This window comes from Scyliorhinus torazame, chromosome 1 (assembly GCF_047496885.1).
Source record: "Scyliorhinus torazame isolate Kashiwa2021f chromosome 1, sScyTor2.1, whole genome shotgun sequence".
Lineage (NCBI taxonomy): Eukaryota > Metazoa > Chordata > Chondrichthyes > Carcharhiniformes > Scyliorhinidae > Scyliorhinus > Scyliorhinus torazame.
This window is the reverse complement of record NC_092707.1, coordinates 365,607,614-365,625,658: the sequence shown is the minus strand read 5'-3', so window position 1 is coordinate 365,625,658 and position 18,045 is coordinate 365,607,614. Positions and strand designations below refer to the sequence as shown.

At 42.9% G+C, this 18,045-nt stretch overlaps 2 protein-coding genes across 4 annotated transcripts in view; one reads left to right on the top strand and one right to left on the bottom strand.

Annotated features, from left to right (window-relative positions):
- Positions 1 to 8,648, top strand: part of fbxo11b (F-box protein 11b) — a 215,976-nt gene extending 207,328 nt beyond the window's left edge. For all 3 annotated transcript variants that reach the window (XM_072511187.1, XM_072511178.1, XM_072511198.1), the window contains 3 exons: positions 5,633 to 5,741; positions 5,846 to 5,944; positions 7,379 to 8,648. In XM_072511187.1, coding sequence (XP_072367288.1) covers positions 5,633 to 5,741; positions 5,846 to 5,944; positions 7,379 to 7,508 — 338 coding nt within the window. In that variant the 3' untranslated portion in view covers positions 7,509 to 8,648. The remainder of the gene's footprint in view (positions 1 to 5,632; positions 5,742 to 5,845; positions 5,945 to 7,378) is intronic.
- Positions 8,649 to 8,655: 7 nt separating this feature from the next.
- The window catches only part of msh6 (mutS homolog 6 (E. coli)), a 28,935-nt gene continuing 19,545 nt past the window's right edge, over positions 8,656 to 18,045 (bottom strand). Inside the window, exons 5-10 of the mRNA XM_072511163.1 lie at positions 13,076 to 13,347; positions 12,575 to 12,692; positions 11,818 to 11,907; positions 9,796 to 9,950; positions 9,359 to 9,558; positions 8,656 to 8,818 (exon numbers count right to left, since the gene is read on the bottom strand). Coding sequence (XP_072367264.1) covers positions 8,737 to 8,818; positions 9,359 to 9,558; positions 9,796 to 9,950; positions 11,818 to 11,907; positions 12,575 to 12,692; positions 13,076 to 13,347 — 917 coding nt within the window. The 3' untranslated portion in view covers positions 8,656 to 8,736. The remainder of the gene's footprint in view (positions 8,819 to 9,358; positions 9,559 to 9,795; positions 9,951 to 11,817; positions 11,908 to 12,574; positions 12,693 to 13,075; positions 13,348 to 18,045) is intronic.

Genomic DNA, 18,045 nt, shown 5'->3' with positions numbered 1-18,045 from the left:
GGCGTGCAGAGTGCAGGCGGTCAAGATGATGGTCCTCCCAAGGTTTCTTTTTGTGTTTCAATGTCTCCCCATTTTGATCACTAAGGCCTTTTTTAAGAAAATAGATAGGAGTGTTATGAGTTTTGTGTGGGCAGGGAAGACCCCGAGGGTAAGGAGGTGGTTCCTGCAACGCAGCAGGGACCGAGGGGGACTGGCGTTGCCGAATCTGGACGATTATTACTGGGCCGCCAATGTGGCGATGGTTCGCAAGTGGATGAGGGAGGGAGAGGGGGCGGCGTGGAAGAGGCTGGAGATGGCGTCCTATAAAGGAACGAGCCTAAAGGCGCTGGTGACGGCGCCGCTACCGCTCTCCCCGAAAAGGTACACCACGAACCCAGTGGTGGCGGCAGCCTTAAGGATCTGGGGGCAGTGGAGGCGACTCGGGGGTGACGGGTGCCTCGGTGTGGTCCCCGATCAGGAACAACCATAGGTTTGTCCCAGGAAGGACGGACGGAGGGTTCCAGAGCTGGCATCGGGCAGGAATTAGGAGATTGAGAGACTTGTTTATTGACGGGACGTTTGCGGGCCTAGGAGCGCTGGAGGAAAAGTATGAGTTGTCCCCGGGGAATATCTTTAGATACATGCAAGTGAGGGCGTTTACGAGGCAACAGGTGAGGGAATTTCCGCTGCTCCCGACACACGGGATCCAGGATAGTGATTTCAGGGGTATGGGTCGGGGAGGGCAAAGTGGGTCGGGGAGGGCAAAGTGTCCAAAATATATCAGGAGATGAGAGACGAGGGGGAGGCGCTGGTAGAGGAGCTGAAAGGAAAATGGGAAGAAGAGCTGGGGGAGGAGATTGAGGAGGGGCTGTGGGCTGTTGCCCTAAGTAGGATAAATTCCTCTTCCTCGTCTGCCAGGCTTAGCCTGATACAATTCAAGGTTCTACACAGAGCACACATGACGGAAGCGAGGCTGAGCAGGTCCTTCGGGGTGGAGGACAGGTGCGGGAGGTGCTTGGGAAGCCTGGCGAACCACACACATGTTTTTGGTCGTGTCCGGCACTGGATGAGTACTGGAGGGGAGTGGCAAGCGTGATTTCAAAGGTGGTGAAGGTCTGGGTAAAGCCAGGTTGGGGGTTAGCTATATTTGGGGTAGCGGAGGAGCCGGCAGTGCAGGAGGCGAAAGAGGCCGATATTCTGGCCTTTGCGTCCCTGGTAGCCTGGCGAAGGATCTTGCTCATGTGGAAGGAAGCGAAACCCCCCGGCGTGGAGGCCTGGATAAACGACATGGCAGGGTTCATAAAACTGGAACGGATGAAGTTTGCGTTGAGAGGATCGGTTCAGGGGTTCTCCAGGCGGTGGCAACCGTTCCTTGACTGTCTCGCGGAACGTTAAGGGAAAATAGATCGTCAGCAGCAGCGGCCCGGGGGGGGGGGGGGGGGGGCGGCGAGGCGGCGAGAGACCTGTTTTGTTCTGGTTGGGGTGGGGGGGGGGGAGCACTATTTTTTATTACTTTGTTAGTTCACTCTTTTGTTTAAATAATGTTACCTATTAGTTATTGTGTTATCTTTCATGTTGATTTGTAAGGTGGAAAAATTGTGTTTGAAAACTTTAATAAAATATATATTTTTTAAAAAGAACTACTAGTTCTTTCTTGAATGGAGCTATTAAGTGTTGCATTTAGGTCACACAACAGCAGAATACACAAGCGTTTTAAAATTGACTAGAGTAACCAGTACTTTTAAACAAATAATTTGTACCCATCAGGTTGCTGATACTAATGGAAGTGGATGTTCTGATTTCCGATATGTCAGCCAATGAACCAACAGCATTTAAAATAACTTTGGTCCAGACCAGAAAAAGCTAGGTTTAATCTCTAGTCTGTGCTGAATTACCCCATCCCAGCAAGGACAGGAATAAGCATGTTACACGTAGTCTTAGTGCCCCTGAGCTAGAGAGATGGAGGTGGGGTATTATACTTGTGATAGCAAGTTGTGAAGGAACAAACCACAGAGCAAATAATTACAAGTATATACCTCCTGGCTTGACTCGCACCCGTCAGTAGGTATCTCCTTATGTGCTCAAGTAACCATCCAATCCGTGTCCTCCACCTGTGTATACTTAAACTCAATTGATATAGTTCACAGTGGTGAGACGAGGAGGGTTGTTGGAAAGAATATTTGAGATAAACTATCCAGTGACCTGGACTGGCAAGTTTTTGTAACCTTTTAGGTAAAGATTGATTTGTGGTCAGTCAGCTATGATCCCTCTACAGTCAAATATCTTGTTGAAATTGAATGACTATTTGGGCAAGCTGCTAGAGTCAGGGTCATAAAGAGAAAGAACATTGCTGATCCAGGATGTGTGTGTTGGTAATGACAATTTTGAAGATGCTTGGTGAATGCCAAAGATTTATTGGGGCATCTCTGGATACATGAACCAGGCAAGTCTGCAGTCAGCTAGCCCGATTCACTACTGCATGAGAGATGGACTAATCCAGTCTGCTAGAAATCTTTTAATTTGACTCCAGAGAATCCTGCAACCAACGGAAGGGTAGGGGGCCCCTTTGTGGGACTAACTACAAAATAGCAACATGGTGAATTATGGTCCTGGACTGGAAACTCCGATAGTAATTCTAATCCTGAAGACAACCTGCAGCTCTTCTGATCTGACCTACATGTTACTCCCATTTTCTCTATGTAGTTGACTCATTGCCTCCTGACAGTGTTCTGATAGGCTATGCTGTTGTGTGAAATTACCTCAAGGCAACAATGAACAGGCAAATGTATCCTTGTTGGCATTGCCCACACGTAATTACAAAATGGCTACTGCACAGAAGGAGGCCATTCCGCCCACCCATGTCCATGTGGGCTCTCTACAGAAGCAACTCAGTACTGTTTCCCCTCACTTTTTCCCTGTCGCCCTACAATTTTTTAATCTTCAGGTACCTGCTTTTGAGAGCCACGGCTGAATCTGTGTGCACCACATTCTGAGCGGTCAGATCCTGACCCCTCAATGTGTAAGAAAGATTTTTCCCTCTTATTGCTTATGGTTCATTTTCAATCACTTTAAAGCAGTTATCAATTATATACACCAAGTATATTTGCCATCTTGACTCTAATGAGATTAGGGAAATTTCTGTAAGTGTGGATTGTAAACATCCAACTTTCTGCAGATCAATTGCAAGTTTTAAAAGTGAGAATGAAGAGCATTTTGATCAAAATAAGCCCCCTTAAATTGATACAAAATGAGCAAATGTCCTTTACCCTTCACATTGGAAGTAGCATGCTAAATGTCTACCATGTTTGGCCCTGGGTGGAAAATACCAACCTGTATCTGGCTGATCTTTCTTTGACCAATAAACATGATTTGGATTAGAGATCAGTATGGTCAAAAACTAAACAGCATATATATATATATATATATAATAAATAAATATATGTATATTTTTATTTATATATATATATATACACATATATACAAATCCCACTATTTTGATGAGTCAACACAGCCAGCTACTTTGTGATCATTTTGATTGGTTCCTGTCCATCAGGCTGGATTTGGATAAAAGCATGTTGTTTGCATTGGGACAAATAGAGGAAAGAAAAAATGGGGAGAGTTTAAACTCCTGTTGAGTCTAACATGGCTAAATGGAAGGTGAGGTGTTCATAGAATAGAATCCTTAAGTGCAGAAGGAGACCATTTGGCCCATCAAGTCTGCACCGACTCTCCAAAAGAGCACCTATCCAGGCACATGCCCCAACCCTATCCCTATAACCCCACCTAACCTTTTGGACACTTGAGGGGTAATTTATCATGGCCAATTCACCTAACCTGTACATCTTTGGAAATATTGTTCCTCCAGTTTGTGTTGGACATCACTGGAGCATTGCAGCAGGCCAAGGACAGACATGTGGCTGTATTTGGAGATGGGCATGTATTCCCCAAGATGAACATGTCTAATTTGTGATTTTAAACAGCCAAAAGAATTTAAATCATCCTTCAAAAATCAATTTAACAAACTTGTTGCCATCTAACGTTTCAAAATGGTATATGCCAGAAATGTTTGTGGAGTGTAGGTATAGCCATAAAGAGAATTATTCTTCTTAAAACAAAATCACTTTGGAAATGTTATAATGGTTTGTGGGCCATCTAAACACCGTATAGCTAAATAAACTTGGTGAAAGCTTTGAATTAATAAAAAGGTTTGTCGATTTTTATTTTTTATTTTTTAAAAAGCTATTGCTTTACCCTATTATCTTAAGATTGACAAACCATCATCTTAAACTCCTCCACTCTATTCATATACAATAGCATGATGGCACAACGGTTAGCTCTGCTGCCTCACAGCTTCGGGGATTCAGGTTCAAATTCGGCTTTGGGTGACTGTGGAGTTTGCACTTTCTCCCCATGTCTGCATGGGTTTTCTCTGACTTCGACTGTCTCAGCTGAAACTCCCATTCATGCCCTTGCCATCTCAGCTCGACTATGCCAATGCACTTTTTCCCATTCTACCCATCAAAAAACTTGACGTCATCCAAAACTCAGTTGTCCATTTTTAAACTCTCATCAAGTTTAATTCCCTTCTCACCCTGATACTCTGACCTACATTGGCTCCCAGTCAAGCAATGTGTTGATTTTAAAATGCCCATCCTTGTTTTTAAATCTTTCTCTCTGCCTCCCCCTGTGGCCTCATCTTTCCTTATCTCCAATCTCCAGCTGCACAACCCTCCAATGTCTATGCTATCCGAATTCTGGTCTCTTAAACATAGCTTTAAATTGAGGGGAGATAGATATAGGACAGATGTCAGAGGTAGGTTCTTTACGCAGAGAGTAGTAAGGGCGTGGAATGCCCTGCAACAGTAGTGGACTCGCCAACACGAAGGGCATTCAAATGGTCATTGGATAGACATATGGACGATAAGGGAAGAGTGTAGATGGGCTTTAGAGTGGTTTCACAGGTCGGCGCAACATCGAGGGCCGAAGGGCCTGTACTGCGCTGTAATGTTCTAAACATCCCTGATTTTAATTGCACTGTCACTGGTGGCCTTCAGTTGTTTCAGCTCCAAGCTCTGGAATTCTCTCCCTACACCTTTATCTCACTTGCTACCTGATGCTTAACACCTTTTCTAAACCATTGGTCATCTGATCTAATCTGCTGATCATATTTTGTTTATGCTGCTTCTGCAAAGCGCATTATTATGTTAAAGGTACCATATAAAACCAGGTCATCACTGTTGAATTAGTTGTCATTGTTGACTGAGCCTTTTAGTTCACTTGTTTACTGCTCCGATTTTATTTGACTTAATTTCCCAACTCCTTTGCCTATTTACATTTCTACAGCTAACTAAGCATCAACCAGTGGGAAATAAATGGAGGGCTTCAATTTGAGACTATTAAAAGAATAAGGTCAGAGGGTTGGTGATCTGTGATATCCAACTGGGAACAGTGGTGGAAGCATAATTCTGAAGTTTCTAAACTAAATAGTGATTTGAAGTTAATGTCATGACCTATTGTAAGAGAAAATAAAAAACTGCAATTTTTTCTGATCGACGACTAGGTAATCTGTGCAGGGAGAGCTAATATTGTCACTAGAATTATTTTGTTGCCACCACACTTGGCATATGATGGCAATTTTTCTTCTTCCTTTAAGACAACAAAATAATGAACAATCAAGATGCAATTGAAAAGGCTGTTAATAGGGGCCAGTGCCTATACAAGATATCAAGTTACACCAGCTATCCAATGCATGATTTTTACAGGTATATTTCATGGTTCTTGCACAACTATTTTTCTAACAAATGTGGAAAACAGCTTTATTTTGATTAACTTTTAATGTCAATTCTTTTTTTTCTCCGATCACTAGGTGTCATACCTGCAACACAACAGATCGTAATGCAATCTGTGTAAACTGCATTAAGAAGTGCCATCAAGGACATGATGTGGAATTCATTAGACATGATAGGTCAGTACTGTATAGGAAACCTTGTGGATAATTGGAGGTGAATGTTAGTAGCCATAATTTTCCAACTGGGATTTCCAAGTTATGATTTATGTATCTTGCTCTATATATAAACAATAAATGAAAACTTCTGCCATAACAGTGCTGTTTCCTTTAAGTAGCTTACATGACTTTTGCAAGTTAGTACAGAGTTACCCACATGTTGGAAACTCCTGTTCTGCCAGCCGTTTTTCTTTTGGAAGGGAAGCTAACATTATATTTGAATAGAAATGGATGCAGAAGGATAGCATTTCATTGTCCGTCAGGGCAAGTTATACTTTATGTGCCACCAAACTTAATTATTCCAAGCTAATTCTAATTTGTGCTGTGGGGAGGATCATCACCAGATTTCTGTGTGGAGAGCTGGTTGCTTGAACCTCACCCCCATTGTAAGGTGTGGGGAGAGGGAACTTTTCTTTTGTCAACTTTAATGTAAGAAAGTTAGATTAAGTTACCCGAAAGCAGTTGCAGTGTAACCATGTTGGTAATCCTACATTAATATCCAATACACAAATCCTATTGTACCCTCTAGTCTCAGCACATGCAAGCTTTAGTAGAGGACACAATTTCTGGTCATGTATGCATCTTGCCTCTATTTGTCACTGGCATTAACGTCAAATATTTATCGTTGGTCTCTGCCTCAACAATCTCGGCAGCAAAGAATCATAGAATTTCGTGCTGAAGGCCATTCGGCCCATCGAGTCTGCACCAGCCCGTGAAAAGAGCACCCCACACCTCCACCCTATCCCCTCCTAACCTTTTTGGACACTAAGGGCAATTTATCATGGCCAATCCACACGGATACGGGGAGAACGTGCAGACTGCGTACCCAAGCCGGGAATTCAACCTGCGACCCTCGAGCTTTGAACCAACTGTGCTAACCACTATGCTGTCCCTAAAGCCTTTGATCAACTATTTTTCCACATTCTCTCCGGCAATTTCAAATTGACCTCGTCACTAACTCTGCACCCACCTTTTTTTTAAATCCACCAGTGGAAATAGTTTCCATATCTTCTGTAATTGATTTCCACCCCTGGGATCACCTTGAAGTTATGTCTTGTGATCCCTGGTACATGTGCAAACTGATCAACTCGACATGCCCATTATTAACCATACCAATGTTTCAGGGCATGTTGATTACATTTTCTTCATTCAGCAGCTTCCCTGTTTGTCCTCAGTGATGAAAACATTAGTTCCCAGTCATTTTCCTTTGTTTCAATCTGTGATCCACAGAAAACTGTAATTTGCCACTCATTTGGGTTGTGGCAAAACTCAAGATATTTTTTTAAAAGTCAAATTTGAGCTTGCACATTTTAAAGGTTTTTTCATGGTCATGTATTCAAAATGGGACACTACAATATAAAGTATAATACTTACCTTTTTCCCCTTTCATTACAGATTTTTCTGTGACTGTGGTGCTGGAACACTTTCAAATCCTTGCACATTAGCTGGAGAACCCACGCATGATACAGACACTTTGTATGACTCTGCACCACCAATAGAGTCCAATACGTTGCAACACAATTGAGTTTCAGTATATCCTGCCATTCTAATCAACAGTAACTCCATTTGTATAAAAAAAAAACTCTAGGCGAAAAATATAATTTGCCCAAATCTTCAGGAAGGATGTGTCAGAATTTGTACAGCTGTTGTGCATGTGTGGATGACACTAGAGCCAAACTCTGGTGTTGTGACAGTGAAGGAAAGGAGTAATCTGCTAACTCAGGATAAAGAGAAGGCTGGGCATAAATAGCATTACAACCGACTAAGCTGCCAGCAGTGGACTTATACAAGGGACAAAAAGCTGACACTGGTTCTGTACCCCAAATGCCAGCTTGCAAAGCTGTATTTTTCTTTGGACAAGTAGCATTGCAACATGGTGCTTGCAGAAGGACTGTTCTGCTGTTGGACACAGCATACAGCATCACAGGGGTGTTCTGCAGCACCTATGGACAATGGGTACTGATTGGGTTAGTGTATGTATGAAAATGTGATCTAGCACTTCTGCATTTTTGATTTTTAAAAAAACATTTATTCAACTGAGACAACTGATTTTAATGCTTTTTCTCATGTAGCTTTTTTTTGTAATTTCAAGCAAAACCTTATTGTACTTGAATGTGTCCTGTTTCGTTAGCAGAACTAGAGACTTGCTGTAACTATACTCATGTCCCAGTATCTTAAATTCTTTCTATGAAAGAGAAAAGATAACACTAATCAATTGTATCCCCACAACTATTGATTTCAATTACAGAACATGGATATAGATGTTCTTTTTAAAGTTATTTCTAGAAGTCATAAGTGCTTTCCGTGAGACTGTACAGGGATTAAGGGAAAGTAAACATCTGAAGTGGTACCAGTATTTTACCCAGTTTTTTAAAAGTTACATGCCACCTCATTAAACCATATTGTTACAAAAGTAACTTCTGGACAGTGCCATTTTGGTAATGCTTCTCTCCCTGTAATGAAGCAGCTAGTATATATGTACATATATACTCAGTCTCCCTTTAATAGCTTTTCATTAATGCGTATTGGTGACAGTGGGTAAAATCAACAGCTTGAAAGTGTATGCATGTACCATAACATCCTAGACTTAATATATTGTGGAGTATTCAATAACCATTATGTAGATGATAGGTAACAATAAAAAAAGGGTTTAATTTCCTAGGAAGAGAGTCTTATCATTTTAAAATAAACTTTATTAGAACATAATTTCAAAAATCATGTCTCTGAATTAAATCATACACTTGATACTCTTTTCAGATTTTGGCAATCTTCTGCAGTACTGGCTGTAGACTGAGGAAGTTAATATTTGGGTCTTCAACCAAAAAGCACATCTCCCTGCGGAAGCAAAAAAAAAAAAAAAAATCATCTATATAGCGCACTACAATTTCCAATGCCCTACATTATTACTATCCACTCCCATGACATGAAAGCAAATTTTCTGCTTAAAAAGTGCCAAAGCTGGCTGGATAACCCTGCTCAAAAGATTCTTACCATGTCCTCAGTATTTGCTACGGTTTACCTTTTTCATGTTTCACTTTCCTTAAAATGATAGGACTAACTTTGTCCTCTGCAGGTTAATAATGCTTTTAACTTAATACCCTCCTTTCAACTATTCTTTAGCAGGTTATGCTGATTGTGTGGAATCAATTAACTTTTAAATAAACCTATATTTTGCCTCAATTTGAATTCCATCACATACTGACCTCGAGATAACTAGCTTGCATTAACCATAATGAAAAATAAATTGAGTCTGGAAGTCAAGAGTTCTTTCCTGGCTAACAAATTAGAATTGATTCTTTGAGAAGTGTATGAAATTCATTCCCATTTGTCCAGTAATTTGCATACTCCTGCAATTAATTAGTCTTATCAACTTACTTGAAAAGTCTAAAGGAAATAGTAGTCTTTTCAAATTCTTTAGCTTTCTTGTGACCTTTTTGAATAATTTCTTCAGGAATGTCTGCAAGTCTTGCTGCATTAAATCCATAACTTTTTGGACAGGCTCCTTTGATAAATTTGTATAGAAATGTGATTGTTTCCTGGCTTGGATCTTCACATTCATTCTCAACCATACAAGCCTGCAAAACAATCCACAACAAGATATTATGAAGATGTGCTTAACTCTTAGGCCAGCATCACTTACGCTTGGAGAAAGTTTCCTTGTTTTAGTCCTTTTGAAGGGCATGCGTGTTGTGTCTTCCACATTCAGGAACTCTTCTCAGCATTTTTTAAACTTCTAAACTGATGCTAACCAGGTGCACATACTTGTATGAAATTGCTACAAGAGAGTAAACTATTGAATGCTAAGCACTTACCATATGTCCTAAATGGACTGCAGCGGAGTGAGAGAAATCTTCCACAAGGGAATGGTAGTGTGTAGAAAACAGAGTGCGGCATTTGATATTTTCAGCAAGCTCTTTCACCACTGCACTAGCTATTGCTGTGCCATCATATGTTGCTGTACCACGGCCTGGAATAACAATTCAAAGCATTACCGAATGTTAAATCAGAAAGCAAGGTTTGCTTAACTAAACAGCTTTACCTTTCAACTAACAGTCAACCTGAACAGCATACATGAGATCCAGACTGTGATTTGATTTTACTCAGGTAATTTTAGAACATCAGAAGAAGTTGGCATTAGAGCAAGAAGGCTCGGCAGTGAGGATCGTAAGTACACTATAATGGTACCTTCCCACAACCTACTGAATTAGCAGGGGTAGCCAGCTCTGCCATTTAATCTGATTGTTAGGATTCCCCTGTGAAGTAAATGTACCTCCCTTAAAAATATTTGTTGACTCTGGCCGTTCTCTGGAGTTCGACTCACTACCCTCAATTTCTGGTCTTAAATGGGAAACCTGTTTTTTTTTGTGTCCCTTCCACATTTTTCTAAACTCCAATTGTTACAGGCCCAACCTCTCCTCATCAGACAATGCCCCCATCGTAGCTATCATGAACCTTCTCTGCATTGCTTCTAATGCCTTTCTAAATAAGACAACCAAAACTGTACACCGTCCTCCAGATGTGGTCTCACCAAAAAGTGCAGCTGTTGCAAAACATGTTCCATTCTCCTTTTCTAAATCTGTATCTGCACATTAACTTTGATTCATGTACCATGACCTTCTGTACTCAATTCTGAAATCTTTCAAATTTAACATGCTGTTTTACTACTCTTGCCAAATGGAAATTTAGGTTTCATTGAGGGGTGGAGAGAGCAGCTCTAGGGTCCAGTTTCCAATGGCGTCCTTCTCTTCCCCACCCCGCCACCAAAAATAACCTTTCACCAAGACAGGCCTTAAGAATTCTGTCTAAAGTACAAACTGTACAAGAGTATGACTAGTTTTATTTCAAGCTCAATGCTATTTTTCATTAAAATCATTTGAAACCATGACATTGGATTCCCGCAGAAAAATAGTGTTACCTTATTCTTTGAGTTGACTGTCTCTAAAACACGTTTTAATATTGTAATTGAGGACAGTTGATATTTTGTGTGCACTGACTGAGGTGGTTTAAGGAGCTGTAACCCTTGGTCTAGACTGGCAAGTGAATAATGGACAACAATTTCCTATGGCAATCAATACTATTCAATGGAATAAAACCACAAATTGCACCGGACAGTGCTGCATACCTTAGCGTAACCACCATCGAAAACTAAAATAATGGAAAGAACATGGTGTTTGACAATGGCAGCACACCTCAAAACACAGCTCAGCCAATTTGTACACTAGAGAAATGTGTAGATATCAGGTTACGTGTGCCAGGCTTCAACCTGGACAAGTGTGCAACCAGCATCTAGATTTCTCTGCACATATCCATTTGCTCTACTCACCCATAGCTGGGCAAGTTGCTTCAATATTGGGTTGGGTAAATGGCAGGATATAGATCACAGGGCAAGAGCATAATTTTTTCATTCCACTAGGAATGCCACCCACAGAAAAATACCAGAAGAAAATGTGGATCAGAAGTGTTTTCCTCCCTGTCAGGACAGTATAATAGCAAACAAGATTTAATTAAACAAGCTGACCAAACAGCTTGGTTTGAATGACGATCAATGTGTACAAGTGATCACAAAATGAAAACCTTGATGGTCAATGCATTTTCATTTGTTTCTCTGCCTCTTCCCCAATTTGAGCCACCCCAAATGCCCTTCAGTGTGCTGGTGGTGACTGCAACAACATCTCACAATGCCCAACTTTTGAGGTTACCTGGTTAATTTTGCTCTGCTAAAAACCATGCAGCCCCAAGAGGCAAAGGGAAATCAACGTTTGAAATGCTGTGTAAACAGCTACAAAAAGTGTACCCTGAGTATGCTAGAACAATAAAGTGGATTCAAACATTACCTAATTCATCCAAAAGCACCAGGGAATATGGCGTTGCATGTTGCAAGATACTGGACGTCTCGCTGAGTTCCACAAAGAAAGTGCTTTCACCTACAAGAATGAAATGTTACAATATTTTAAACATTACTGCAAACAACCCACATTCCAGCCGATAGGATTGCTACTTTGCTTGGTGAGGAAGGAATAAATTACAGGTTTTGTCAGCAGCTTGTGTATTTGGGACTGAAGTTGGATATTTGCACCAATAAGCGAACAGATCCAAATGCAGTCATTTTTACCCATGTTATTGAGCACAAGCAACCTGCTTAGGATCTGTATGGACACCATCATTCCATTTGGCCCCATTGACTGCATTCTCACCAATTTACTTCTCAAGCCAAGACTTGCAAATTGACAAGTTTACCAAGGAGCTGAAAATTCACAGAAATAACACGGTTACACCTACAACTGGAATACAGAGTTTTTATTATGGAGTCCATTTATGTCCTCTAGGTAGCCAAGTCCAGATGTGTCTAGATTGCTGAAAGTAGTTCTTAACTCAAGACTTTCTATTCCTTAATGTCACCAATACACCGAAGTGCAAAAATCTTTTCCAGTCCTTAGCTTCAGCCAAGGTAAACGCATGTTAAAATTCAGGCTGTGCATTTTAACAAGTTAGGAAAGAACAGCAAGCGTTTTATAGCAATTTGGGAGAGCATTTTTAAAAAACCAACACCTTTTTAAAAGGAACAAAGTTGATCTCAAAATCTCTTCATACCTGACATGATTCTATCAGATGCTCCTAGACGTGTGAAAACTCTGTCCACTGGGTTAAATTTGCAGCTCTCCGCTGGCACGTAGCATCCCAGTTGTGCTAGGATGACCAGTAGGCCAACCTAGTCCGGGGGAGGAGGGTGTAAGAGGAAGAAGAAATCAGGTTCCTGTTGTATGGACTAGAAAACATTACTTCACCCACCTCCACTATGCAGAACACTGCAACTCAAAAAACTTATCCTGGCGAATTGAGCTAGATCGGTGTTCAATTCTCATTCAATATAACTTTTTCAAAACAAGAGGCCAGTATTTTTAAGAACAGCAGGGGAATTTTCCCTCATGTCTGGCCAATATTTGTCCTTCAACTAACACTAGAACAAATGATCTTGTCACATTGTTATTTGTGGAAGCTTGCTGTGGAAATTGGCTCATTAATCCCCTACATAAACAAGTACTTTGCATCAAACATATACAGAACCACAGTAGATAACAGTGCCTCTCCCACCTGTCTCATGAGTGTCGATTTGCCACCCATATTTGGGCCCGTCACAAGCAGGCAGGAAGCCTGGTTATTGCTCTGACCATCTTCCACATCCTGGCAGCCAATGAACACATCGTTAGGGATGAAATCCCCAAAGAAAGTCTTTAAAACACACGGGTGGCGTGAGCTTCGTAGCTCCAGGAAGGGCTGGGTGCCCTCATCAACCAGCATGACAACAGGTCTACACATTGCTCCCTCTCCACTCTGACTGTAGTGCGTTAGACTCACCAAAACATCTGCAAGAGGAAAACCATTAAGATCAAAACTTTTTTACGGGCACATTGTTTGAAGAACTGTATATAAGCACCTGTCAGTCCAATGAAATTTGGAGGAGCCCAAACGTTAAATTATTCCAGAGACTTTGATCTCCAAGTGCTGCTGGTGGAGACGTTTGAACTAATGATTTGAAGAACACATGGAGAATCAACTTAAGGACCAATAAGCACAGCGCCATGCAGCCAGTGCCTGGGATCAAATCTCTCTGCCTCACTTGATCCTAACATTTGCAAGCAGTGAATGAATCAAGGATAGTGTAACGGCTGCAGAAAGGCAGTTTGAAGGTGATTTGCCTACTGAGGTAATATGGACCGAAGTTAGAAATAGGAAAGGAGCGATCACATTGTTCGGAGTTTTCTATCGGCCCCCAAATAGTAATAGAGATGTGGAGGAAGAAATTGCAAAACAGATTATGGATAGGTGTGGAGGTCTCAGGGTAGTTGTCATGGGTGACTTTAACTTTCCAAATATTGATTGGAACCTCTATAGGTCGAACGGTTCGGATGGGGCAGCTTTTGTACAGAGTGGGCAGGAGGGTTTCCTGACACAATATGTGGATAGGCCGACAAGAGGGGGGGGGCCACATTGGATTTGGTACTGGGTAATGAACCGGGCCAAGTGTTAGATTTGTTGGTGGGAGATCACTTGAGATAGTGACCACAATTCGGTGTCTTTCACCATTGCAATGAAGCAGGATAGGGTCATACGGCAGGGCAAGGTTTATAATTGGATGGGGGGGGGGGGGGTAATTATGATGCAATTAGGCAAGAATTAGTGAGCATAAGATGGGAACAGAAACTGTCAGGGAAAGGCACAAATGAAAAGTGGAGCTTGTTCAAGGAACAAATACTGCGTGTCCTTGATTGGCATGTCCCTGTCAGGTAGGGAGGAAATGGCCGTGGTTCACAAAAGAGGTTGAATGTCTTGTCAAGAGGAAAAAGGAAGAGTATGTAAGGATGAGAAAACAAGGTTCAGTAGGGTCGCTTGAGGGTTACAGGGTAGCAAGGAATGAGCTGAAAAAAGGGCTTAGGAGAGCTAGGAGGGGGCATGAGAAGTCCTTGGCGGGTCGGATCAAGGAAAACCCCACGGCATTTTACTCTTGTGAGAAATAAAAGTGACCAGGGTGAGGGTAGGGCCGGTCAAGGACAGTAGTGAGAACTTGTGCATGGAGTCAGAAGAAATAGAGGCGTTGAATGAATACTTTTCTTCAGTGTTCACAAAGGAGAGGGGCCATGTTTTGAGGATGAGTGTGTGATTCAGGCGGATAGGCTGGAGGAAGTAGATGTCCTGAGGATGTATTAGCAATTTTGAAAAACCTGAGGGTTGACAAGTCCCCTGGGCCAGATGGGATATACCCAAGGATTCTTTGGGAGGCAAGGGATGAGATTGCAGAGCCTTTGGCTTTGATCTTTGGGTCCTCGCTGCCACGGGGATAGTGCCAGAGGACTGGAGAGTGGCGAATGTTGTTCCTCTGTTCAAGAAAGGGAATACGAATGATCCTGGTAATGATACGCCAGTTAGTCTTACTTCGGTGGTCGGGAAGATAATGGAAAAGGTCCTGAAGGATAGGATTTATAACCATTTGGAAAGATGCAGCTTAATCTGGGATAGTCAACACGGATTTGTGAAGGGTAGGTCTTGCCTCACAAATTTGATTGAATTCTTTGAGGAGGTAACTAAGTGTGTAGATGAAGGTAGAGCAGTTGATGTCATATACATGGATTTTAGTAAGGCGTTTGATAAGGTTCCCCATGGTTGGCTCATGACAAAAGTAAGGAGGTGTGGGATAGAGGGAAATTTGGCAAATTGGATAAGTAACTGGCTATCACATAGAAGACAGAGGGTGGTGGTGGATGGAAAATGTTCAGACTGGAGACCAGTTACCAGCGGTGTACCACAGGGATCAATGCTGGGTCCTCTGCTATTTGTGATTTTTATCAATGACTTGGAGGAGGGGGCTGAAGGGTGGGTCAGTAAATTTGCTGATGATACCAAGATTGGTGGAGTAGTGGATGAGGTGGAGGGCTGTTGTAGGCTGCAAAGAGACATTGATAGGATGCAGAGCTGGGCCGAAAAATGGCAGATGGAGTTTAACCCTGATAAGTGTGAGGTGATTCATTTTGGTGGAAAAAATTGGAATGCGGATTACAGGGTCAACGGCAGGGTTCTGAGGAATGTGGAGGAACAGAGAGATCTTGGGGTTCATGTCCACAGATCTCTGAAGGTTGCCACTCAAGTGGATAGAGTCGTGAAGAAGGCTTATAGTGTGTTAGCGTAGTGGGAGGGATCTTTGATTTATGCTGCCCGCTTTCCCCAGGCAGCGGGAGATGTAGATGGAGTCAATGGATGGGAGGCAGGTTTGTGTGATGGACTGGGCGGTGTTCACGACTCTCTGAAGTTTCTTGTGGTCCTGGGCCGAGCAGTTGCCATACCAGGCTGTGATAGGATGCTTTCTATGGTGCATCTGTAAAAGTTGGTACGGGTTAAAGTGGACATGCCGAATTTCCTTGGTTTCCTGAGGAAGTATAGGCGTTGTTGTGCTTTCTTGGTGGTAGCGTCAACGTGGGTGGGCCAGGACAGATTTTTGGCGATGTGCACCCCATGGAATTTGAAACTGCTAACCATCTCCACCTCGGCCCCGTTGATGCTGACGGGTGTGTACAATGCTTTGCTTCCTGAAGTCAATTACCAGCTCTTTAGTTTTGCTGGCATTGAGGGAGAGGTTTTTGTCGCTACACCACTCCACTAGGTTCTCTATCTCCCTCCTGTATTCTTGACTTGTCGTTATTCGAGATCCAGCCCACTATGGTCGTATCGTCAGCAAACTTGCAGATGGAGTTGGAACCAAGTTTTGCCACGCAGTCGTGTGTGTACAGGGAGTAGAGTAGGGGGCCAAGTATGCAGCCTTGTGGGACCCCGGTATGGAGGACTATTGTGGAGGAGTTGTTGTTCATTCTTATTGATTGTGGTCTGTTGGTCAGAAAATTGAGGATCCAGTTGCAGAGTGGGGAGCTAAGTCCTTTGATATGAGCTTGGCTGGGATTATGGTGTTGAAGGCGGAGCTATAGTCAATAAATAGGAGTCTGATGTAGGAGTCCTTGTTTTCGAGGTGTTCTAGGGATGAGTGTAGAGCCAGGGAAATGGCGTCTGATGTGGACCGGTTGCAACGATATGCGAATTGCAGTGGATCAAGGCTATCTGGGAGTAGTGTGTGCAGTTCTGGTCACCTCATTATAGGAAGGATGTGGAAGCATTGGAAAGGGTGCAAATGAGATTTACCATGATGCTGCCTGGTTTGCAGGATACGTCATATGAGGAAAGGTTGAGGGAGCTAGGGCTTTTCTCTTTGGAGTGGAGGAGGATGAGAGGCGACTTAATAGAGGTTTATAAGATAATGAGGAGGATAGATAGAGTGGACGTTCAGAGACTATTTCCTCGGGTGGATGTAGCTGTTACAAGGGGGCATAACTATAAGATTCAGGGTGGGAGATGTAGGAGGGATGTCCGAGGTAGGTTCTTTACTCAGAGTGGTTAGGGTGTGGAATGGACTGCCTACTGTGACAGTGGAGTCGGAACACTTTAGGAACTTTCAAGCGGTTATTGGATAGGCACATGGAGCACACCAGAATGACAGGGAGTGGGATAGCTTGCTCTTGGTTTCGGACAATGCTCGGCACAACATCGAGGGCTGTTCTATGATCTGCTACACAAAGAGGAGTGACTCCTGTATCTTGCTTGTGACATGTCTTCCTTTTTTTCCCCCAAGCCAATATCGACCACACACCCCCAACCCACCCCCCCCATAATCATCGACAGGGCCGTCAACTGTGTTCTACCTTTCTCCCACACTTCTTCAATTCTTCCTCTCCGTCGCAGAGCCATGATAGGGTCCCCCTGGTCTTTACTTTTCACCCCACCAGATGCCACATTCAAAGCATCACCCTCCGCCATTTCTGCCACCTCCAGCAAAACACCACCACCAAACACATCTTCCCCTCACCTCCCTGTCAGCCTTCCAGAGGGATTGTTCCCTCATTGATGCCCTAGTGCACTCCTCCATCACCCACAATACCTCATCTTCCCATGCCACCTCCCCATGTATTCACAGGAGGTAGAACACCTGCCCCTTTATTTCCTCCCGGTCCAAGGTCCCTCTCACAAAACAGCGATTCACTTGAACCTCCTTCAATTCAGTCTACTGTTTTCGCTGCTCACAGTGCGGTCTCCTGTACATTGGACAGACTAAATCCAGACTGGGCGACCGCTTTGGGAAACACCTTCACTCAGTCCACAAGCATGACACAAACCTTCCTGCCTTTCACCGTTTCAATTCATCATCTTGCTCAGGCCCACATTTCCGTCCTTGGCCTGCTGCAACGTTCCAGTGAAGCCCAACATAAACTTGGAAGAGCAGCACCTCCCCTTCCGATGAGGCAGTCCAGCTTTCTGGACTGAATGTAGAGTTCAACAACGATGAACTCTATCCTCCTTTGTGTTTCTTTAAACTCCACAGGGCCACCTGTAACATGTTTTGCTTTCACAGAGCGCTGACCCTCATTCTGCTGTTAATGCATTCTGGTGTCTTACCTTTATGCCACTATTAGTAACTTCTTTAGTCTTCAACACTGCCATTAACATTCCCTCTATCTTGTGTCCCT